This window comes from Zeugodacus cucurbitae, chromosome 4, assembly GCF_028554725.1.
Source record: "Zeugodacus cucurbitae isolate PBARC_wt_2022May chromosome 4, idZeuCucr1.2, whole genome shotgun sequence".
Lineage (NCBI taxonomy): Eukaryota > Metazoa > Arthropoda > Insecta > Diptera > Tephritidae > Zeugodacus > Zeugodacus cucurbitae.
In genome coordinates this window covers 70415343-70440416 of record NC_071669.1, presented here as the reverse complement: position 1 = coordinate 70440416, position 25074 = coordinate 70415343, and the positions used below count along the sequence as shown (strand labels likewise).

Here is a 25074-nt window from a genome sequence, read left to right as displayed (position 1 = left end):
AAAAATACCGAAGAAGTTCCAAATTCAATTTGTTTTCGAAGAAAATTCACTTTTTTAAGACAAAAAATTGACTTTAAGTTGCAAAACAAGTAGTTTAAATAATACTTTTGTCCAACTTTTTTAGTTCAAATAGAAGATAATTTAATACTGAAGCTAGATCACTTTGGTTTTCGATCGGACATATATTCTTTTTGCTATCGCCGGCACCGTTTTCTAACACTTGTGAAAATGAAAACTCCAGAAAACGCGCTTTAAAGTCTGCCTGAGCATTCGCACCTGCTCGACGCTCGGACACTAAAACTGTTCTAGCTTCGAAAATATGTCGAATTGGCCTCTAGAATTTTAAAGACATATTCTTGGATAGTTTTGGAAGAGATTTAAAACAAAGCAAAAACTCGATTTTCTGAAGCCTGTAAAGCAGACTACTGCCTTAAGATCAATGGCATATATTAACATTTGACTACTATTAACTAGAAATAAGTGAACCCTTCGAATATTATATTTCAATAGTTGAAATTAAAAAGCTTACCTGATCGTCACAATTTCAGACTCCAATTTCGAAATAAAATACATCTTTATTTAATTAACAATATTTTACGATGCATACTATTTTAATACATATTTATTTTTATTTTTTTTTTATAGCTGTGTTTTCTTATACTATTTTTCATTTCATATTCAGCTGATTTTTCCTCAATATCTCAGTATTTTCATTATTCATGTGTTTTTTAAAAAGGACAGCAGATGTAGCCGATGTCATTTTCCGCATAACAAATGCCTTGATAAGTGCACAGTATTACGTTTCCAGAACGGGGGTCGATCAGTGCGTATAATTCATCCTCAGCCACTTGCAAACGATCGCGCATCCAATAGAAGACATCTTCGCCAAATTCGGCATATGTGGGAATATTCTGCGAATGAGAGAAAAGGATGTTATTAAGATATTTTCTACTAATGTTTTAGACTCTAATGATTGTTAGTGCAATGGATTTTGAGCTAAAATAAAAGGCATGAGTATGCATTTTTGATGAATTTATATACAACTTAACTAATATAGACTATGTTCTTCATTCATGCACAAGCATACCTGTCACATAAAAGAAAAAATCCACAATATATTGAAATAATAAAATTAAGTCAACTAATTTGCATTTGTCAAACGTGTCAATGAATAAATGCTTCATGCCAGCTAAAAATCGCTCCCCCACGAAGTCAAAGTTGATTTAATTAAATAAACGTGATAAATCACAAGCTCAAAATTGGTCTATGAAATTCTGCTGGCGGATATTAGTCAAGGTATGAGCGAATGATTAATACGAAAATGCCGTACAGACATTCTAAGCGCCTAGCTGAGCCCTCAGTACACCCACAAGCGCACATAAGAAGGTAAGGAACGGCATATATGAAGTACTCTACATATATATGACTGTCGTTTATGTGTGTCTTGTTTGGTTCGAATTATTAAATCCTTGTTGCTGAAATGTGCATCCATACCACTTACAAATCATACACACGGACACAAACTTCCACAGTTATCCAAGACTTCGTTACACGCATGGTTATGAATATTTATTAGATCCTATACATGCTGAAGTCGACAAGCACAACAAATCAACTGCTAAAGGTAATGTCTACTTATTGGGTGCGGAAGTGGCGCAAATCACGTTAGTTAAAAGCATAAATCCTGTACGCACCATCTACTTGAATAGAATGTATACTTCAGTTAATTGTATGAAGTTACGTATACGACATGGCAAACCAAAAGTTTCGGCATTATAAATGACACACATGTAGTGCTAATAAATATAAATGGGAGCATTTTTATACAAAAAAATGTTGTTGGATATTCATTAGATAATATAAGCGCAGAATATAAATAAAGAATCTAGAAATCTTAAATTGTTTGGTAAAAGTAATGGAGTTCAAGGGAAAACCTGGGAGGAAGTTGGTCTATACCTTTCACTGGTCTCTAAATACCGAATAAACCGATATCAGACGATATATACTAGGACACAGACCCACCAATCGGACAATAGTCCGGCTTTGGAATTAGGTCTCAAATATATGCGAAACCGAATAAAGGGAATTCCACGTTTCTTCTTGACTTCCTTAATAAAAGTAAGAAAACATCTTTAGCTTTCCGCATTTACATTACATTCTAAGGATTCCCGAAGGCTTTTGATATTTGCTTCCACGCAAACTTAACTCTTCGGTACTTGTTTCCACTATAATTGAAATTTGAGAACCTAAGTCTATACAAATGACATTAATGCGAAGTATCTACCTTCAGTGATGCCAAAGACCACACACAGCTTTTGACTTAATATGTATTCCCTTTGCACGTGTTCCTAAGTGTTTGCCGGCAAAGAACAAAAGCGAAAAATAACAAATCATTAATACAAAATTCGCGCTCATTTAACAGTCAAAGGCGCATAAACAAACGAGGCAGGTAAGTGGCTGCTGAACGGTAGTTGGGGATTGTAGAAAATTAAATTCAATTAACAGTAACTATGAGATGAGCGCCATCGCACAAAGACAGGCGCGCACAGACAGGAACGCGTGGAGGATGTAAACGAAGCAGACGTTTCCGTGACAAAGACAAACACAAACACACACACAAGCACAGGTGCTAACCGAGCGAGGCGCGTTGAATAATTTCTCAATTTAATGGCAACCTGCTATGCGACGCCTGACGACAAGCAATAAAACACTAAGCTCAGCTAATGCGCAGCGTTGGAGGAAGGAGGCGGCTGATGAGGTAGCATTCGCAGCTACATGTGTGCGACGAAGCGGAGGCGGCACTGAAGCTGGCGTATCATTAACTACGATAGCGCGAGGACAATAGTAAGAGCAACAACAAAATCACAGAACTTTACACTCATATATGTATATATGTAGTGTTTGTAGCTATTGAGCGGAAGCGGAATTTCTCAATGTCTGCGTAATTTGATACATTTCCGGCGCTTCTCCGGAATGGAGTCGGAGCTGCTGCTGAATGACGTCGAGATGACAATAATGACGCTGAGCAAAATGGAAAGATACCAAGCGCCAAACTGATATGAGCTTCTGCGGCATATCGAAGGGTCGCCTTCAGCTACCGAAGACACTGGCGCATGAAGTCAGCATCAACAGGAAGATGATGATGGTGCCACAAATGGAGTAGATAGTACGCCGAGAATGTGGAGTATCTGCTGATGCTATGAAAAACACGAAAGTGAAGATGTCATCGCGTCGCGTGTTGGTGCCGCAGGAATGCTGGGAATCAAGAAAGCAACTACTGACACATTGCGCGCGCGCGAACGCATTAAAGTGTGAAACTGTATACAGCTGTATAAGATATAAGTGTACTTATGTATGTGTGTGTGCACGATTGCTTGAGCATCAAATGATTGCCGGTAAACGTCTTTTTGTAGACTCGTTGGGTAGTGGAGGTAGCAACTACTCAAGTGGCCCGTTGTGTAAGGCGTCGCAAACAACTCACACGGCAAATAACTCAAGTAGTAAGTAAAGCCGATTATATGAAATTCTTAACTGAACAGGTTGCAAATAATACCACGGCAAGTATGTTGGTTGGTATGTATGTATGTGTGTCGGTAAGTCGCCTTAACTGCTTGACGACGCTGAGTTGACATTTAATTTCAACGCTTGTCCATTTGCGAAAGCTTAACGATGACGGCAAGTGCACAAAAAGATCACAAGCACGATGAAACTTCCACTCTCACATACATACATACAGATATACTACTGTGAAGTGCAGGAGGTCATACTTATTATAATGACAATTTACCGACACGACTTCATTCATAAAGTTGACAGTTCAATATACGTTGGCTGGCAATGTAATGAGCATGAACGATATGTGCTGCAAGTAAATGTAATGACGCTCAGGGGAAATATCTCACGATTGTCCAATCTCAATCATGAAATGTGTCGCACAACAAAACGACAGGTTTTCTTTAGTTTTTCTTATACATACATACATACATACATACATACATGTATATGGAATAAAGGTAAAACATACATATGTGTGTGCGAAAGCATATGTAACGTGGCATTGATGGCATTCAATCGAAATGCGGAAATTGTTCGCTACAGTTAATCGTGACACGTAGCCACTCAGCTGAACTCATTTCAAATGCGGAAATTAGCTAGCAACATTTGCGCTTGTGATACATGAACATACTTACATATGTATATCTGTACACTTCTAGTATGAAGATGTATCATTGTGTGTAGAACTAATCCGCTTGCTGCAACAAAATCTCATTAACATCTGCAGCGACCTCGAGAATTGTAACAGAATTTCGTTTAAATATGTATTAAGTGAAAAATAATCATTTCAAAATTTCAAATCATATGTTAGAGTTACCAACCAGCAAGAAAAAATATGATTTTTTGAAAACGCAGTAAAACAAAAAATCCCAAAATTTCTAGTAAAGGAATAAGTTAAGGAATATAAGCTTACTTTACCAAGAGTATTATAATATGCAATGTAAGTTAAAAAAATAACGGGAACTTGATCCAAAAGTCCAAATGTTTTTTTTTATTATGTTGATAAACGAGTACATGCCCCTGAAGTTTATTGAGCTTGGTGGTTTTCGTTTGTTATAGGCTCACATTTCGCAGCTTGTTCTTGAATTCTTGACCAAAACCAATACTGTAACGATGCTCCAGCCTCCATATTCGCCAGACATGGCTCCGTGTGACTTTTTCCTTTTTCAAGAAATAAAGACAGTCTTAAATGGCCGTCGTTTTACAAGAATACGATAAATTATTGAAAGAGCTAAAAGTTATACCAAAATTCGAGTTTAAGTCTTTCGACGATTGGAAGAAGCGCTGGCATATAAGTGTTTAATTTTGAAGGCGGCAACAATGATGTAGACGAATTTATAAATATCTGTTTTCAAAAAACGAGAATTCCATTATTTTGTCGAATAGACGGTTTCAGTTTAGAGATATAGTCTTTGAAAACCAAAGAACACATTTGAAAACCTTTCATGGCTGGTCGTCACTTGAAGGTCTCGGGCATTCATTTTGAGGACATCGCAGAGGACTGGCTCCTCTGGCTCCTAAGGCATATGAATCCGACCTCTAACCTAACCTAATGTAACTTGGGGTCTGGTTCGGGTCCTAAACTTGATTGTCTCTATAGATGATATATATTCAAAGCTATCTTTAGAAGACTTTTTCTGAAGTGGTTTGTAAAGTGCAATATTCGACGAGAATATATTTTTATCCCGAAATTCTTACCTTTCACTTTTTGGCAGTTTTTTTAATTGTAAGGAAGGTGGCCCATTTTAATTTTTTTTCTTGCCAAGCTTTGATACATTTACAATATTTGGTACTATACTCATTAAAGGCGTCCCTCGTACAAATATCCACATTCTCTTTCGCAACCATAACTCTCGTCATCACTTTTATTCCACTTTGCTGCTGTTTATCATAATGTCTTCAATAAGTTGCACAGCCTTTGCTCATAACAACGCAACGTTGCCGCGGTCCTCTTTGCCCACCAACAAATTTGTTGTTATTTTTGTAAATTTTTTATAAAGATAAAGATTTTATGGCATTTTAATTAACTTCATTTCTGCTTGAGTGTGAGATTTACGTGGAAATTTATGAGAACCAACACACACAAAATGTTAGCTCTTATGCTAGTAAAAGTTGGAATACAAAGGTAAATAATTTAAAAATATTTATAAATGTGTGTATTCTAGTGGAAGCCTGTGCATGTGTTCTACTTACTGATAAAATTTCATTAGTGCTTTGTTTGACGTCTGACATTTTGAAAGTGTTAATTAGAGGCAGTGATTATATTTATTTTTGGAAAATAAAAATTATACACAAACATATGGCAGAATAAACAAATTAATTATCATGAAAAAAATGCTTAGAAAATTTCGAAATATGCCAAGAAAGAAATTTTTAAGATATTCAATAAATTTCGAAAACATTCAAATCTTGCCGAATACGTAAAAAAAATAAGTTTTAATTAACAAATTTTCAATGTATGGCAACTCTATCACAGCATAAACGGAAAACTTTTCCATTAAATTTTAGTTTTTCATTTTTTGGATAGGTGGCAACACAATTTCAAATTATAATTATACTTTATATAGATTTATTATTATATATCTGATACCTAGACTGTAGGTAGTCACAAAAACCTTTTTTATACAAAAATTTCTTCTTAATTTCCTACTAAAAATACCGACTTTTTTCTTTCATTCCTTGAATGCGTATACTTTCCATGCAATCACATGCAATCAAACAATTAAAAAAGCAGCTACAACAACAAAAGAGGCAGCGGGCCTTATCAAATATTATTGACACAGTCAACAAAGCAGGAAAAGCGAACTCATAAAAATTCTTTTCAAATAATTGCTACTTTATTTTTTGCATTTTTATTTTCATTCCACTACATCTCGACTGCATGCCGGCAGTCATGCAATAACCAACAACAACTCACTTCCGTTTGTCATTCAAGTAATTTCTCTATTTTCAATTTGATGCCATTTGCTAACTTTCAAATTAGACTTTCGCTCTGTTTTGCTTGACATTTCTGGTATTTCATTTTGCTGTCTTTTTTCTCGCTTTTTTTGTGTTGTGTGCCGTTTGCTGCATAAAAGTTTCAATTAAGTTGAGTCATTTTCATAATTAGTTGGTAAACTGCGCTTCGGCACAAAGGTCATTTGGCACGGCGGCATGCAGCCGGACTTTGTTCCACTACTTTTTCTTCTTCTTCTCCGACTCTTTTGTGTGTTTGAGTGGCAAGTGACCAACGGCTGGTCTGCCGCAATTGCAGGCAGGTCGCCAGTAGTCCTGTATGTGTGCGTGTGTTTACCTATAAGTTAGGCGAATGTGCCAGTAGTTTTTCTACCTTTTCGAGAGCGAAATTCGTTAATATTTTAATTACGACTGCAAAGGTAAACGCTCAGGACAGTTTTGTGTGCAAACTTTAAGTGGAAGTGGACTCTCGAAAAGTTTATTCGAGTGTTAGGCAACAATTTCGGCAAATAAAGCCTGAAAAAGCTGACTGCTTTTTGAGTTGGAAATCTTTTTAAATTGTAATCAAGTATAATGAAACTAAAAATATATATTTTTTAGATAGTTAATTTCTTTTCACCTTAAGTGGTTATTTTTGCTCTAGCACTAGCAAATAATCGCAATTAGCTTTATAATGGTATGAATGTTAGAAGTTTATATGCTTACAGTATAAGGCTGAGTACACAGTGGTGCGAAGAGTAAGGCAATGAAAACAAGTAAGGAAGGTTAAGTTCGGGTGTAACCGAACATTTTATACTCTCGCAATTTATTTATTTAACTTTATTTATATTAATAGTACACAATTTGACCCGCATATTCGTCATATATAGTGCATAAAGTCCATTGAAAGTTGGAAACCATAGTATTAGGTTAGAAGCACCGAGACCCTCGTGTTCGATATATGGGGTCTTAAAAACCTATGGTCCGATTTTGGCGATTTTTAGAACGGGGCTGCCACACTATTAACATAGAATTTGTGCAAAGTTCTGCACCGATATCTTCACTACTGCTTACTTTATATATTGTAAAGTACACGATTCAGATCGACTTCAGAGTTTTGGTATATGGGAAGTAGGCGTGGTTGTGATCCGATTTGGACTATTTTCACAACATATCATTGGGATGTAAGGAAACTATTACAAACCAAGTTTCATTGAAATCGATTGAGTAGTTCCTGAGATATGGTTTTTGACCCATAAGTGGGCAACGCCACGCTCGTTTTCCATTTTGTAAAAAAATCTGAGTGCAGCTTTCATCTACCATTTCTTATGTGAAATTTAGTGTTTCTGACGTTTTTCCTTAGAGAGTTTACCCACTTTTAGTAATTTTCAACCTAATGGGAGGTGGGGATGGTTATGAACCGATTTCTTTCATTTTTGGACTGTATAAGGAAATGGCTAAAAAAAAGTACTGCAGAAAGTTTGGTTTATATAGCTCTATTGGTTTGCGAGATATTTACAAAAAACTTATTTGGGGGCGGGGCCACGCCCACTTCCCCAAAAAAATTACATCCAAATATACCTCTGCATAGTGCGATCCTTCACAATAAATTTTACTTCCATAGCTTTATTTATGGCTTAGTTATGACACTTTATGTGTTTTCAGTTTTCGCCATTTTGTGGGCGTGGCAGTGGTCCGATTTTGCTCATTTTCGAAAACCTTCCTATGGTGCCAAGAAGTAAGTGTGCCAAGTTTCATCAAGATATCTTAATTTTTACTCAAGTTACAGCTTGCACAGACGGACGGACGGACGGACAGACAGACAGACATTCGGATTTGAGCTCCACTCTTCACCCTGATCACTTTGGTATATATAACCCTATATCTAACTCGTTTAGTTTTGGGTGTTACAAACAACCGTTATGTGAATAAAACTATAATATTCTCTTTAGCAATTTTTGTTGCGAGAGTATAAAAATAGGGAGTAATTGTATTGTAAGTTGAATTCCAGGTATGCTATTTGTTTAATCTTACGTTGTTATTTAGTTCACTATATTCTTATCCTAAGTTTTCTTCGATCTACTACTAGATTCACTTAATTCACTCCATGAAGAGGAAGCAAATTTAGAGACAGAGAAACTTGGGAGAAGCTGTTATAGCAGTTTTTGATAAATTATAGTAAAATACAGCTTCTGGCTTATTAATATTTTAATACTAAATAATAAGTACACCCCTAATAAACCAATTTAGCTTAGCTTAGCATTTATAAAAATTAAAACAATTAAAGAGTCAGAAGATAGATATTGTATATAAGCTTACTTACTCTCTAACCACAACTTCAATGAAGCACACATTTATCAACTTGACATATTAATTACCAGAAGTGTCAGAAAAAATCGCTGACAAAAAAACAATTAAAAATTGTCAGATCATTTCAAATAACAAAACAGAGACGAGAACACACGATGTTCTCGCGCTCAAAGCAACAGTCACAAGACACTGCTTCCTTACATTTTTTTTATGTATTTTACGATTTTTGTATAAGCTTCCTCCGCAAACAATTCTACAATAATTATACTAGGAGCATCTTCCCTCTTTTTCTTGAGAATTTATCGCACAGCAAAAATGACGCAAAAGCTTCAGAAAACGTCATCGGCAACAGGAAATAATAAAAATTGCTGCAGTTTCTCGCTGGCAACCATAAATTCACAAAGGACGAGTAGCAGCGAGTATTCTTCTACTTGTTTGTGTTGTAATCATCGTTGGCAACAGTTAGGTAATGATAAATACCAGCCAGTTACAAGGCACAAATACCCACTTATGACAGCGACAATAGCAACAAGAACAATTGCTTGAGTAGCGTGTAAGACTCGCTCGCTACCTTTCTTTGAATAATGATTGCTGCAGTAATGAGTAAGAGCTTGTGCTATGTCCGTGCTTAATTTCCATTATTAGAAAAGCAAGTACCAGTAATGTAAGTTATGACATTCTCAATATTTGTAACATTGTATTTTCTTTTGTAGGAATACATTTAAATTTTTGATTCAAATATAGCGCTTTCCAGTCAGCCGATAAATCAAGACAATTTAGCTTTAAAACAATTAAAATTTATTAAATTTCGAAATATATGCAATGAAATATTATATAAAAATTTTTAAAGCATTACTTAAATGACCTCAGATTTCTTCTCTTTATTCAATCTTGGCATTTATGCGACATTTATTAGCAAGAACAACAACAAAGAGCTCCTGCAAACATTATGCGTCAACAATTTATTTACAGTTTCACACTTCCCACAAGCGGAATATCGCGTAAATGCAAACACGGGTATACACTTCGACCCCCAAGTGATGTTATGTTTAGACCCAGTAACAAAAATATAGAGGGTTTCAAATAGTAGTGATTCCAGAGTAATTCTTTCATTCATAATAATATTAGATTTCGTTCCGGGATCTCTAAAAATCACGAACTCCACTGATTCACAAAAACATTTAAGAAACTCTCTTCTGGATCCCGAAAAGTTTGAAAATTTTAAAAGCCCGCAAATCCATAATTATTCAGCTAATATGGGCTAAACGCAAATAATCTGGCGTAATATCTTTAAAGAATATACAAAATTAAATGAGCGCAATATAACAACAACAATATCAGGGAGAAAAAAAAAACAACACCAAAAGATGATTAAGTAATTTAATCTAATACAAGCAGCTTACCAGTCAAGTGTAAAGAGCATACATACATATAAGCCGACATAAAAACACATATAGAAAAACAAAATGTTGTAGAAGTCTACAAGGCCCTCAAACGCTTAACAATCGTAGGCCTGGCAAATTAATTTTTAAACGTTTTCTCCCAGCTACGAGTATATTGTTTGCTGGCAGTGCAACAATGTAAGCGACGGAAAGTGTAGCGTGTGTTGGATGCCACAAATTCCTGGCATATTTCTCACTTAATGTGTTCATTCGCTCAACCAACGCGGACGCATTGCTGCGAGCATCGTTTGCCCTCACACTATTACTCTGGCTCTTGCTGTTGCTTTGGCTGTTGTTATTTGCTCAGCCAGCTTAGCTTCACTGTTGCAAGTTGTTGTTCAACCAACTGCGTAACAGGAATTTGAAGCAATTCGCATTTTTCTTCAACAGCTTCATATTTGTCTTGTTAAGTGTGTTGGTGTTGTTTTACGTTTCCTCTTTAATTTTTTTCGCTTTTTTTTCTTGGTTATTGGCCTGGTAACGACACTCCATGGCGTTTCATGTGCATTTTTCTTGTTAACCGCTTGAACAAATATTTTTTTCATCTCCCGAGAAATTACAGTAAACAGTACAGTGGGGTGAAACGGAACTGTCGATAACATTTTATTGATAAGATAGACTTCATGTTGACAGTTGATCATTTTGAATATCAGGATTTTTCATGTTATTAAAAAGATAACTTCCTTTTCAAAATTTCTATGATGAAAAATGCTAAAAATGTTTGTTTAATTGTATTGAATATGTAGGAAACAATTTTCCAAAAAGGAGTTCTGTTATTAGGAGTTGATGGAATCACAAGTAGTCAATGAGATTCTCATATGTATGATTATCCAAATTAGAGCTCTCTCTACTTCAATTATCGCATTATTTTCCTTTACAAAGCTCATTTTCTCACAACTCTTCCTATGTATCGCTTTCTCTCTCTACCTACCTATGCCCCTCATCCTATTTAACTCTATCTAAATATCTCACTCTCACTATCTCTGTCCCTACTTATCTGTCTCTACCTATTTATTTCTCTATTTATCCCTATACACATCTCTTTCTCTCCCTGTCTCTACCCATTTATATTTCTCCCTCTATCTACATCTCTGTATTTTTTTCTTTCTCACTCTACCTGTCTGCTTTCTTTGTAAGACATATGCTCTCTCTTTTTTAAATGAGAGCATACCTAAACGAGAAACCACTATTACAAGGATCACTCAACCAACCTCTATCCAAAATACTTTCAAACTCTAACTATGAAAAAATATTTCTTCACTTCTTCAACCCACTAACGAAGTCAAACAATTAAGCGAAAATAACAATTTTCAAACTGTTCCATTCACAGCCTCAACCGGCTCTTGAGTTCACTGTCAATTTGAACGAAATGAAAAATGTGTCTCGTTAAGGCGCGATTTTTCATTCACACGCGTAAAAAATCGCAAAAACGTACGTTAATGGCGGCACGTACGTACTAAAAATAGCGAAAGGAGACGTTAACACCTTAACCTGTGTAAAAGCAAAAATAAAACCGACAAAAAAGATCCAAAAGTGTGTAAGCATAAGCCATCGAACAGGAAAACTGCACAGCGAGAGGGGGAGGCAGAGAAAATGAAATTATTTCACGCATTACAAATATACACGCGCCAAGACAGCAGCGCAAAAATCAAATCCCAAATATCCTAAATGAAAAGCACCGAAATGGGTTGCATGGGAGAATTTATAAAGATTATAAATGCAGAAGAGCAACAAACAGCCTGAAAGCTTACGAAGACAGCCAGCCAGCTAAAGGGATGAATGCCTCGGCGACTAAGCATTAAATGGGGTAAAGATGTAGACGCACTTAAGTGCCATACACCTCGCTTACTCGAGTATAGAATTTGAAAGCGCGCTCTGCTGGGAACCGAAATAACGAAAGGTGTAAATGCATGCAGACACAAGACGCTTGCGTGTGTTGGCGCGTCAGTTTACCAAACTGCCGTTGTGCCGATGCTTTTTAGCGAAAAGCTATTGCCAGACATTGAAGTGTGTGCCATGACGTAGAAGGTGGAACGCAGCGGTACGAGTAATCAGTTATGCAACATTGATTTTCGCCAACATTTGTCGCTTCGCTACACAAGCTTTACTCAACCGAGCCGTTCAGCTGTAGTGTACCGTTATTTTTGCTGGAAGGCATAGCAGAGCGAATTTGCATATGCACAGGTACAAATCTGCTTTGGAGGTTATGACGAGGCCCAATAAGGTAATTTCGAATTATGGGAGCTCTTTTACTAGCAAACATAATTACTTGAAGCCGCGTACCAAATAACGGCAAATATCTCTATAATCATATCTTCTTAAGAAAGAGCAACCCTAACCCACGATAAATACTTTTAAAAACAATTTTTCTACTATAACAGGGTTGCCACCATACAAAAAATCCATATCGCAGGAAGTTAATATTTTTTCATTATAAATCACATATTTTATGTAACACCATTCCGTCAGGATACTCTCCCTATAAATCATGGTTATTCTTGTTTGACTCAGGCGAATGTTTTGCCTAAGTAAATGCTCCGCAGAAGATCTTTGAGTGAGCTAAACTTTTTCGATTTGCTTTTTCTTTCTCACAGCACACATATATATATCCTTTCTTTTTTTGTAATTATTATTCTTACCGTTGGCTGTCTTGCGCAATTCACTTGGGGATTTTTCTGAAGACTACCAACGACAACAATGTTACCACACACACTAACATAAAACATTCAAACCTATATACATAACTACCTCCCAGCGATCGAACAATGCTGGCCTTAGTAGGAAGCGACGTAGCAAAACAATCTTACGCAAGAGTAGCCAAGAACAAAAAGAAGCGAATACTTGTGAAAGCAAGCAGCCGTACACATCAGCAAGGAGGAGGAGAGGATACAGTAAAAACGCAAGTGAAATACTGCAGCTAAATCAGAGCAGAAGTCGGTTTGGCACGAAAAGGTAGCACACAATGGCGGGCCGACACCTAAGGAGCGCGGCGTGTTGATACCAAGAATTGACGCCTTAAAGTATGCTTCGCACTGACGTCGATAGACGGCATTTTTGCTATAGTTTCCACACACACATTCTTATTTTAAATGATAGCACTTTCATTGACTGAGCGCTCTGGCTCACATCACTTTTCTTGTTAATGAAGCATAACGTCTCCAGTGTTCGCTTGCCTCCGGTGAGTGATGAAGCGTTGCGATAAGGATTCTCGGCGACAAAAAAAAAACAGAGGTAGCATAGCTTAAGCAAATGCAACTGGTAATCAGCGTAATGCAGTCGAGACGTCTCTACGAAGATTTCAATAAGATGAGTAGTATATATACTCTGATATAAATTTTTGTGTATTTATCAATGTGTGAGTATGAAGGTGGTTAGCTCAGTAAGTTCTTTGTTTAGTATCTATATAATAAATTAAAGCATACATTTGGGCGAATAAGTATTTTCAACAGAAGCTAGAGCTTTTTTTCGAAAGAAAGTGTAGTTAAATGAATTACGATCTCAAAAGGAGTTGTTGTTTGTATTAAGTAGGCGTGGTTGAAACTTGGGAACGACTTAAAATATTTTTGTTTTATTTAAATATAATATGTTAGAATTCGATGTCCAATTAGACTTTTTCAGTTAGTTCAGACTTGAACTCAGAATACCATTGAGGGCAGTAATCACCTCTTACAGCCAGCTTAAATTCAAATTTAATTAATTAAAGCTGTTTTCATGCTTTCTATCATGATTCTATTAAAATTTGTACTTCTAAAAGTAATATAAAATAAAAAACAAATTTTATTTCTTTACCAAATTCATATGCAAACTTTCGCAAATATTTCTTAATTAACTTTATTGAATGCAAGAACACAAAGCACCATTTAATAAAGCACTGCGAAGAAAGCAAGCAGCTCTCTGCATGGTGTTTATGCCGCCCAAAGGTATGCTAAATTAAATTTATTACTGCCTTTATCTGCTCTTTATCAAATAAGTTTTGCTTTCATTTTACGAATTTTTCATTGTGTGAATTTTTATTTAAATTATTTGTTGCTTCTTTTGTGTGTGAGAGCAATTATTTTGTGAATATTTGCTACAAATACAAAACAAAAGTGATTTCTATCTAAGTGAATTATTTATTTGCAGCAAACTTAACCACTCTAACTCTCACCATCTCTTGCACTGGTGTGATAAAAATGGCATTTTATTGTTTCCTTGTTGTTATTGCCTTGTTGCTGGTCACAACAGATCTTAGGGACGTTGCAGGTTAAAATTCGTTGTGGATTGTCATTTTTTATATTTTACTACACCGAGATTAAAGTGGATTTAGACAGGTATCTTTATGCTATGCTAGAAGACTACCAACTTTCTAAGTTTCAAAAAAAGCAGAAACTCTAAAAGCAAGTGTAACAAAAACTCCGCTTTACAACACTGACTGCCACACTTTCAATGGAAGCGCACTTTTTTCACCATTCAAGCGTGTTAGCATCAAGGAGGCCTCTGGGAGTTGCGCCCGCTAAATGTCAAAAATATTCAAATTTCAGTTCAAGTGTGAATTTTATGAAAGCAACGGGAAATTAAAGCGTACTCTCTCTCACACCAAGTGACTCTCTTTGGCGAATTTACGCACATTTTTTATGACACTTTCCATTGCCTTCGCTTTTGTGCTGCGCTTGACCACGTACAATATTTTATGTGTCTAGCCTTTTATGATGACTCCACCCAAACGCTTGCTGCCCGATAACTTTATGACAGCCAAAGGATATGGAAGCTTCTTTTTTTCTAATTCTAACCTCACTCTTCAACTCTTTGCGTGAGTAACTTTGCCATCGATGCCTGTCTACACCCTCGGGCGGTTGTCCTTCAGCGCTCGTTGTTGTCATACAACTTGTATAACTTGTAGCAACATCATGTAAATTTTCTACGTCAATTGTGGGTATTTATGCCACAGTATGTGTGTGTGTGTGTGTGTGCGTTTTGAGGCAGGCGTCTTTGCCACGTGTCTTCTTCAGGCGCCTGCCAACTACTCAGTGAAATTGTATCCTTAAGTTAAGCGTCTTGCTGAGGGCGATCTTTCTGGCCGCATGTATATACATATGTGTGTGTGTTCACTGGCTGCTTGATTTGGTATTCTGTGTGTAATCCAAGGCGCATACGCCTCCGACAATGTTTGACATAAGCAACATTTGTACATATGTAGTCACAACAACACAAGTATATATGCTAGTCTGAGTGTGTTTGTGCCGATTTGTTATTCAAGAATTGGTCAAAGATTAGTTTTGAGGGAAACATTGTATTTTAGAAAACTTTCATAGAAAGTGTCAACTCACACACACATTTATACTTACATACAAAGAAGAAGAAGAAGAAGAGTGAGGCAAGTAAATTGCTTTTGCGTGCAGAAAACACACATCCATATATGAGTATATAAGCACGTGTGTGAAAAAGTTAAAAAAGTGTTGCATAAATTTCGTTTTTCCGCATAACATTTAGGCGCATAATGGTCAATTTTCTAAATTGACAAGCAAATTGCCTTCGTTTTATGGTCAGCGTCAGCTAGCGTTGAAAACCAATATACATTCATTATAAGGAACGCAAATTTTCGAGGAGGAGTATTCACATTTTTTTTGTAGGTTTTATAACATAAATTTTATATTGTTTGCAAGTTTCCGATTTAAAGTATAATATAAAACATTCGAGGTGTGTTCAAAAAATAACGGGAATTTTAAAATTTCAACAAAAGTGCACTTGTCAAAATTTTCTTGTAACTTTTTCTCTTTCCAAAACTAAAGAGAACCTTAAAGAGCGATCGTATAACAAGCATATGAGAAATGGCTAAAGGCTATCCCAAACATCGAGTTTGAAAAGTGTTTCGACGATTGAAAGAAACTCTGGCACAAGTGCATAATATCGAGTAGGGACTATATTAAAGGCGACAACATTATTGTAGACAAATGAAAAAATATTTATTTCCAAAAACTAAATTTTTTGAACATACCTTGAATACATAAACTTAACAATAAAATCATTAATACCATGAATGCCGTCTTCTATATCATTTCAAAAGAGTATTGAATATAATATCCATTAAAATTATTAATCATCTCTATCATCATCACTATCACCATTCATTTTGGGAAAAAAATTACAAAAATCGTTAAAGTTGAATCTTTGAAAACGTGAAATATCTAAATTATAAATTTTTTTCAAAAATATTTTCCTTCACCCTTCACTTAAAATATTTTCTAAACTCAAAGCATTAGCCTGCCGTTTTTTGTGTGCGAGAAAACTTCACAGACTTGCAAAACTTTTGGCACTATTTTCGCAGACAGTTTGAAATGTGTCAGTGATTTATTAACTTCAACTGATTACGCTTGTAGTACATAAATATTAGCAATTTTCTGCTCGCTTTTGTATAATTTAGAAAACTTTTCAAACTATTCAAGCCATTCAATAATCACTACCTTTAACTGCAATGAGCAATCGTTAGCAATTCTGTGTTATTGAAATCAGCCATTTTGTTACTTCATGCAAATTTCAGTATTTATCTCCAGTGCTTTAGTATTACTACTTCGTTATACAAAAGCGAGATTTTATTTGCGGAAGTTGTGGTGCATTCAATTGTCGCAATAAATTACGTATACGACATGAGATATCCAGAGTAGCCACTATTCTTATAAAATAAGATAAAAATGGTCACTTATAACTAAGGATATGTAATAAAACGACTATGAAAGGTATTTATGTGTCAGTGGTGAATTCATGCAACGGATTTCATTTGAGTGAATTGTATTTTGTTCAAAAAAGCAGGTCAATCACATGAATGCGGTATTCTTTAACATTATTCTAAATGGTGCATGAAGCTTGTTCCACTTACCTCGAATGCCAACAATTGTTCAGGACTCAGTACAGCATTGGGATCCAAAAATAGACGTGGTTCGATGCTACGGCCAGTGGCATTGTTTGCTGTGGCGTTAAAACGATTCATTGCTTTAGCCAATTGGTAGCGAATGAATGTGGCGCGTTCTGGAAAAAAAAATGAAAATTAAACAGGTGAGGAAGGGCTAAGTTCGGGTGTAACCGAACATTTTATACTCTCGCAATTTATTTAACTTTATTTATATTATATAATACACAATTTGACCCACATATTCGTCATATATATTGTATAAAGTCCATTGAAAGTTGGAAACCATAATATTAGGTTAGAAGCACCGAGGTCCTCGTGTTCGATATATGGGGCCTTAAAACCCTATGGTCCGATTTCGGCGATTTTTAGAATGGGGCTGCCACACTATAAACATAGTAATTGTGCAAAGTTCTGCACCGATATCTTCACTAGTGCTTACTTTATATATTGTAAAGTAAACGATTCAGATCGTCTTCAAAGTTCTGGTATATAGGAAGTAGGCGTGGTTGTGAAGCGATTTGGCCTATTTTCACAACATATCATTGGGATGTAAAGAAACTATTACAAACCACGTTTCATTGAAATCGGTCGAGTAGTTCTTGAGATATGGTTTTTGACCTATAAGTAGGCGACGCCACGCCCATTTTCCATTTTGTAAAAAAATCTGAGTGCAGCTTTCATCAGCAATTTCTTATGTGAAATGTTGTGTTTCTGACGTTTTTCGTTAGTGAGTTAATCCACTTTTAGTAATTTTCAACCTAACCTTTGTAAGGGAGGTGGGCGTGGTTATTACCCGATTTCTTTCACTTTCTGTATAAAGAAGTGGCTAAAAAACACGACTGCAGAAAGTTTGGTTTATATAGCTTTATTGGTTTCCGAGATATGTACAAAAAATCTATTTGGGGGCGGTCACACGCCCACTTTCCCAAAAAATTTACATCCAAATATGCCCTTTCATAGTGCGATCCTTCATACCAAATTTTATTTCCATAGCTTTATTTATGGCTTAGTTATGATACTTTAAGTGTTTTCGGTTTTCGCCATTTTGTGGGCGTGGCAGTGGTTCGATTTTGCTCAGCAACCTGAAAGCAACCTTCCTATGGTGCCAAGAAATAAGTGTGCCAAGTTTCATCAAGATATCTTAATTTTTACTCAAGTTACAGCTTGCACAGACGGACGGACGGACGGACGAACAGACAGACATTCTGATTTGAACTCCACTCTTCACCCTGATCAGTTTGGTATATATAACCCTATATCTAACTCTTTGTTGCGAGAGTATAAAAAAAGAACAGTTTTATAAAATGAAATCACATTTGGAATTCTTCGAGGAGTAATATACGAAACTACAAGAAATAAATTATGTTCAAATTACTCCAATAGAGTTTTACAAATGACTCTCGATACACGAGTCTGAAAGCTAAATCGATTGAGCTTTCAAGAGCTTTTTATGCCTTCAATAGAAGATAATGAGAGTACAAAAAATCACATTTTGGAACTTCAAATCTTACGAAAAGCTCACCTAATTCGAATGAGCTTTCATGCGCTTTTTGCGATTCAAGAGTCGAAAATTTCGCTGTGTTAGAACGACGTACCTCAGTTGGAAGGCAATTTCTATCAGCATGAGCAAGAACTTCTTGAAAGAGAAGTTCCTAACAACTAAACACAAGAATAAATTCAGCTCCTCACCGACAGCCTTGAGCAACAGTGTCGTTAACCGACCAACTAAAGGCTTTTATTCTTGCACACTCAACAGCGCTTAAGCCAAAAACTCTATAGTTTTTGACCCAAAAACTGGCGAGAAAGTGCAAATCTAAGCTACAAATCACTTTCTTCACTGCACTTGCAACCAAATATGTGCGCAAGCCGAGAAGAACTGAGAAGCAAAACTGTGAAGATGTTTGTATAAATATTTTAATGACTGCACAGAACGTGTTGAAATATGTGGCAATTTGCTTGTGTAATGATGCCAAGAGTGAACTTGAGTAAAAATATAAATTCTCTTCAAGCTTAAAAATAGTAGAAATGCAAGCACACAAGAGATAGAAGAAGCCATCAACTTGTTGAGTTGTGGTGGTTGTTGTTGTTACTGTTGTTGCTGACAAAACATGTGCAACAACGAGCAATAAACATGCGTGGCAAAAATAATAGTTGCACTTTGCCACACTTGCAACACATGATGACAACAACGTGACGACCGCAACGGCACACGAGTGACAGGCGACAAATGACACTGTAACTGCAACTACATACTACCAACAACAACAACAACACATATATATGAATACATATTGCACACTAAACAAAAGTTGTTTGTGGTTATTGTTGTTGTTTTGAGTATAACATACATATAAATGAGTTGATGGAAGTGTGAGTGCGTGTGTTTGTGTGTGTGTGAAAGTAAGTCAAATGTATGGGGCGTGTCATTTCGCTGACGGCAGTGACATAAAATCTGAAGATGTGCTGCCACACCGCTGCCAACGGTATTGCACTTGAATGTTGCACAAGTGAGACATCAAGAAGCGGCATGCGACCGGAATGATTTTGGGTGAAAAGAAGCACGCGCTTCCTGCAACCGTTATAACGATGTTAGCATGAACAAACGCATGTGTGTGAGTGTGCGGCAAGCCATCAAAACAGCCGTAAAAGCAGCGGCAGTGGCGCCAGTGAAAGTGTCGGCAAGCGCGAAAATTTATTTTTGTTGTCGAAGTGATTGAGTTGAGTTGAAATGTGAACAAGCAGGCGTTGCAAGATCGCGCGCATCGTTACCATCTTCACTTGTCTTGTCTAGTGTCTCTTCTCGCTTGCCTAGTGGCGTGGCGACGCACGCACAATGGCATCTCAAGTGTGACAGCGCTTGCATAACGATTTGATGTGACGACAATTTGGTTTTCGCTAATGACTTTAACATTAACGGCACTCGTTTTCTGCGACAGCAAAGCGGCGTGCATAATTTTCGATGCTCAAGTTGATTTTATTATGCGCTGAAATTGCTGAGAAACAGTTAGAAAACTTAACTGACTTAACAGCTTGCTGCAAGTGGCGAGAGTTGAAGTGTTGACGCTTGAAATTTATGCAGATACAGCTGCATATCAAGCGAAAATAAAATATATGTGCTTTTAGCGGAAAGTACAATATTTAAAATAACTGAGCATATTTACATGAGCGTCAAATTATTTTTGGTTGGTGGAAAATGAAATTGCTGAATTGTGCTACTAGTTCTTTTTTTTTGACATTATGTTGAGTAGAAGAACACAGAAGACCATAAGTACTGCACAGAATTTGTGATATTCTTCGGCATCACAAGGCTGCGCATCAATCAGAAAGTCCTAATAATTGACAATACAATAGATCATCGACTACAAAATGGTTCGAAACAAGGAATATTCTTGATCGGCTTTTACAAAAGTTTCTTAGAACGACATAAGAAACTTGTGTTTCGAACAGCGATTACCCAAAAGTTGAAATAGGCACGGCTTGAGCAACTCAAAAACCGACCTTGAGAGAATATATTCAAATTTTTTCATATAGTAACTTTTTGTCAATACGGCTGTGCAAGTTGACGCTGAGTAACACCAAAAGCTCCGTCATGATTGGGAAGGACCTCTCCGAGCCGTTCGATACCAAACGAGGTTTCAGACAAGGTGACTCACTATCGTGTGACTTCTTTAACTTGATGCTGGAAAATATTATACGAGCTGCAGAGCTAAATAGAGAAGGTACAATCTTTTATAAGAGTGTACAGCTGCTGGCGTACGCCGATGATATTGATATCATCGGAAGCAACAACCGCGCCCGTTGTTCTGCTTTTTCCCGCATGGATAAGGAGGCGAAGCAAATGGGTCTGGAGGTGAATGAGGACAAGACGAAATATCTCCTGTCATCAAACAAACAGTCAGCGCATTCGCGTCTTGGTTCCCACGTCACTGTTGATAGCCATAACTTCGAAGTCGTAGATAATTTCGTATACCTTGGAACCAGTATCAACAACACCAACAATGTCAGCCTCGAAATCCAGCGCAGAATCACTCTTGCCAACAGGTGCTACTTTGGACTGAGTAGGCAAATGAAAAGTAAAGTCCTCTCTCGGCGAACCAAAATCAAACTCTGCAAATCGCTTTTCGATGCAGTACTCGCCGGAGGCGGAGGAAGCCGAGAAAGGGGAAGGCCTCCACTCCGTTGAAGGGACCAGGTGGAGAGCGACCTGGTTACACTTGGGATCTCCAACTGGCGACGAACTGTGAAGAAAAGAGACGAGTGGCGCGCTCTCATCGATTCTGCTATAACCGACTAAACGGTTCAACGCCAATCATATACATACAACTTTTTGTCAGGCAAAGAGATATTGTTTCTTCTTAATCTTATATGTTGCAAAAATTTATTTTTAGATTTCGCCCTTTTTGCAAGAAAGATCTGGTCGTAAACAAATTATTCTCATCATTAAAAGTTTGAAGTATGATTTAGGATCCCAAAACACTGACGCATGTCCCTACAGGGCCCCATTTCAATATGTTAATCTGACTAAAATTATATCAAATATTGTTGAACACATCATAGTTTCTACGAAAATCTTGAGAGGTCTCCAACGAATCTAAATTTACAAGCGACTCTGGAATATCACCTCGACAACATGCACCAAGCGTTAAGAACCAAGCAACGATTGCTGCAATATTCAATTTACATTAAGAGAGGTGATATGAAGTGCTCACCTATAAGGAGGGATTGTGTTTCGGGAGGCATTTCATTCTAGGCTTTACACATTTTTATTCAAATTTTTCAAATAACTGCCATTTTTTAAAGAAAAATGTGTGTGGTTTCATACAAGTGCATTCACACTTCTTTACTTTCACAGCATAAATTCTAATTAAATTGCATTTTTCTCCTACTACTTTACCTATTAGAAACACTTTCTCTGGCGGCAAAGAAATAATTTCCACTCAATGAAATCAATTATTTCGTTTTTTTATTTCTAATGGCATATTTCGTTGCAGGAGCAGCAGAAATAATTGGAGCAAGCCAGAGGTTGGTGAGGTAAATATCAATATTTAATTACTTCAAAGCGTAATCTGTGAAATATTTCATTAATTTCTCACACAATTTTTTCCTCACACACAAACAAGTCCATAACTTCCTCTCCCCATGCAAGCAGGTAATTCTACACAAAACAAATTCCATAAATATTTAATTGCAATAAATCACTTCGAAATCACTTTTAAATCACTTAATTGGATTAACTCAATGTCATCGAATCAGCGGCGCTTACCTGCCATGGGCACCGCATCGATGACGGCTTGTCCTCGTGATGAAGCCGCGTTCTCCGCGCCTTGCTTGGCGCTCGTAACAGCTGCCGTGTCATGTTCCTCTAACGGCATTTTAGCTGGTGTGACTGGCAATGCGGCGAATATGAGCAGAGCAAATGCAAACAAGTGCCGCAAGCGCAATGCAGCTGGTATGGCAACCATGGCGAATATTTGCGCTGTTGTAAGCTGCAAAAAATGAGACAAAAACAATATGAAAGCATTTTTTTTATAATTTTATTTTTAAGCGGATCATTTAGCAATAAGCTGATTTGTGGAACTAAGCATTTAACAATGAAATTGAAAGCCAAAATAATTTGCTTATAAATGCTTGAAATATTTTTCAATGAAATTTGATATTTATAATGTATAAGTATTTATTTCTACTATCAAATTAATTACTAATAAAGCGAAATTTGTTAAAATCTACTGCTGAGCTCCGCTGGCATTTTTCAATTAATTTTTTGTAATAAATGAGTGCGAAAAAATATTTATATTATTATTATAAAAAAAAAAATTAAACCACGCTCCAACACTTCCGGCTGCCAAGCGTTGAGCTCCTTGACATTCGCATTATCCTCGACAGTTAAAGTGGCGTCTACAAGTGCTACTCAACAGAAATTATAGCTAATAGAACGAGTAGCCGGGCATTGTTATGCCAACAACAATCACGGCTTGCCAACAACGGTGTGTTCAACGTGGAAATTGCTAGCACAGGTAGCAGCTAACGGATGTTTCACGTAAACTCAGTCAATCTTCTTGTCGAGCATTTGTTCTGTTGAAAGAAAGCGTACGTTTCTCAAGCAATCAGCGACGTCGAAACGTCAATGCAACTTGATTTGCTTTCACTAAAGTAATTGTAAGGATTAAATGCTTGTTGCTACTTTTCTGTTTTTGTTAATGGTAATTTTCTGTTTGCTGGTGGGTGCAATGCAACATTGTGCTCATTTTGAAAATTGTGAAATCGCAAATGCACGTGAACTCGATATGAATTTATTGGGGGAGGTTGATAGTAGGACACTACACGAGAGAATGTTGAGGGAAATGAGGAACAAGAAATATGACATATTATCAAAATTCCATCGAGTGTAGTCGCAGGAAGTTTAATATGAAAAAAAGAAAGAAGGACAAAAAGACAATTGGATGAAGCTTTCATCAAGATCCCATTGATACCTTGCCTAAATTTATCTCAGTTACTTCCACAACAAAGAACTTGGTAGCCTGTATTCTCATACTTTTAAAATAATATGATCACAGTATGATCCTACAGAAGTGAATGTTGCCTCTGATAACCAGAGTGAGTTCCGTTACAAAAAATATGGCTCTTTTTCCACAGAAAAGCTTAGAAATCATACAACCGTTTCTTCCAACTACATTCAGATTTAAGAACAATGCCTAAGGTACTTTCCAAAATACCTGTGCCGGTAAGTCAAAAAAATGCACATAAATCAACAAAATGTCACACACTTTCTTTCAATATTCTGTCCTCTAAATTGTCTAATAGTCACTTTAAGCAATTCCAAAAATGCATGAGACAATTCCATAGCTGTCTATAATTGAATGTGCAACGAAGCAATTCACATGCATTTCGAAGCAATACCAGGCATGCCAAGTTGAAGCGTACAGTCATGGAAGCATGTCAAATATATATTTATATGCCTCAAGGTAAATACATAAATCTACAAAATGCAGCAGACACAACTGCTAAAGACAGGAGGGATAATAAAAAGAGCATTGGTTCTATACTTAACAAAGAAGTGAAAGAATCTAAATAATTTATCAAACTCATAAATATATTTATTGCGTGTAAAGTTTATCCCCCAGCTATGAGTGAAATTGAGAATTGAGAATACTACATGGATCACATATATACATATTATATTTCTGTGCTGAATGGAAGATGATTATCCTATTTTCTTTCAAGCTTGCAAAGTTAGCTGTGTTATTTTTACTTAACGTAATTTTGATCGAATACAAATATTTATTAAACCACTCTTGCTCCACAATACTACCAAACGTTTTTGACGCAAGTAGCATATATTTATGAAAAAATTATAAAAAATTCCAAAAAAGTATTTTGCAACAAAATCTTACATTACACCCTGATATAACAAAAAAACATGCATACGAGCATTTATCAAGGTATGTTAACTTTTCTTTTGTCAATTGATATTTCTTATCTCAAAACTTTCTATTTTTTATTATATTTTTACCAATTTTGTATGCGATTTTAAAATATTTTTTCCATTTCATTGACATTAACTAATCTCAAACCTTTAAATTTCTGTGTAGGAAGTAACTTATATATAAAAATATTTATTGCAGTAAATGACAGATAACTGTAGTTTATTTAATTAGTTTCAGCACTTTCGTATAAATCACACGCGATGTCTGATGGGAGCATTAACGAACTTCAACTTTACTTAACTGACTGATTGGGCAATTCGCTTGGAGATACATGAAAGGTAATAGTTTTACGACAACAGCAACAAAATCGACAACATTCTCCCTTGTGACAGCACAGCAATCAATGTCACACAAGTCCGTTGCTGATAACAATTAAACGGTAATATCGATATGATGTGATGCTTCTTGAGTGCAAAACAGCAATTACAAGAACAAAAATAAAATATCTACATATATTGGTAAT

The 25074-nt window shown here is 36.3% G+C and overlaps 1 protein-coding gene across 1 annotated transcript; it reads right to left on the bottom strand.

Moving 5' to 3' along the window:
• Positions 1-555: 555 nt before the first annotated feature.
• Sfum_2137 (uncharacterized) lies at positions 556-24868 on the bottom strand. The gene is made up of 4 exons (XM_011185627.3): positions 24699-24868; positions 22391-22613; positions 17095-17243; positions 556-911 (listed from the first exon to the last, which is right to left on the bottom strand). Exons 2-4 carry the CDS (start codon positions 22587-22589, stop codon positions 729-731), a joined length of 531 nt encoding a protein of 176 aa, XP_011183929.1. The 5' UTR covers positions 22590-22613; positions 24699-24868; the 3' UTR covers positions 556-728.
• Between the last annotated feature and the right edge of the window lie 206 nt (positions 24869-25074).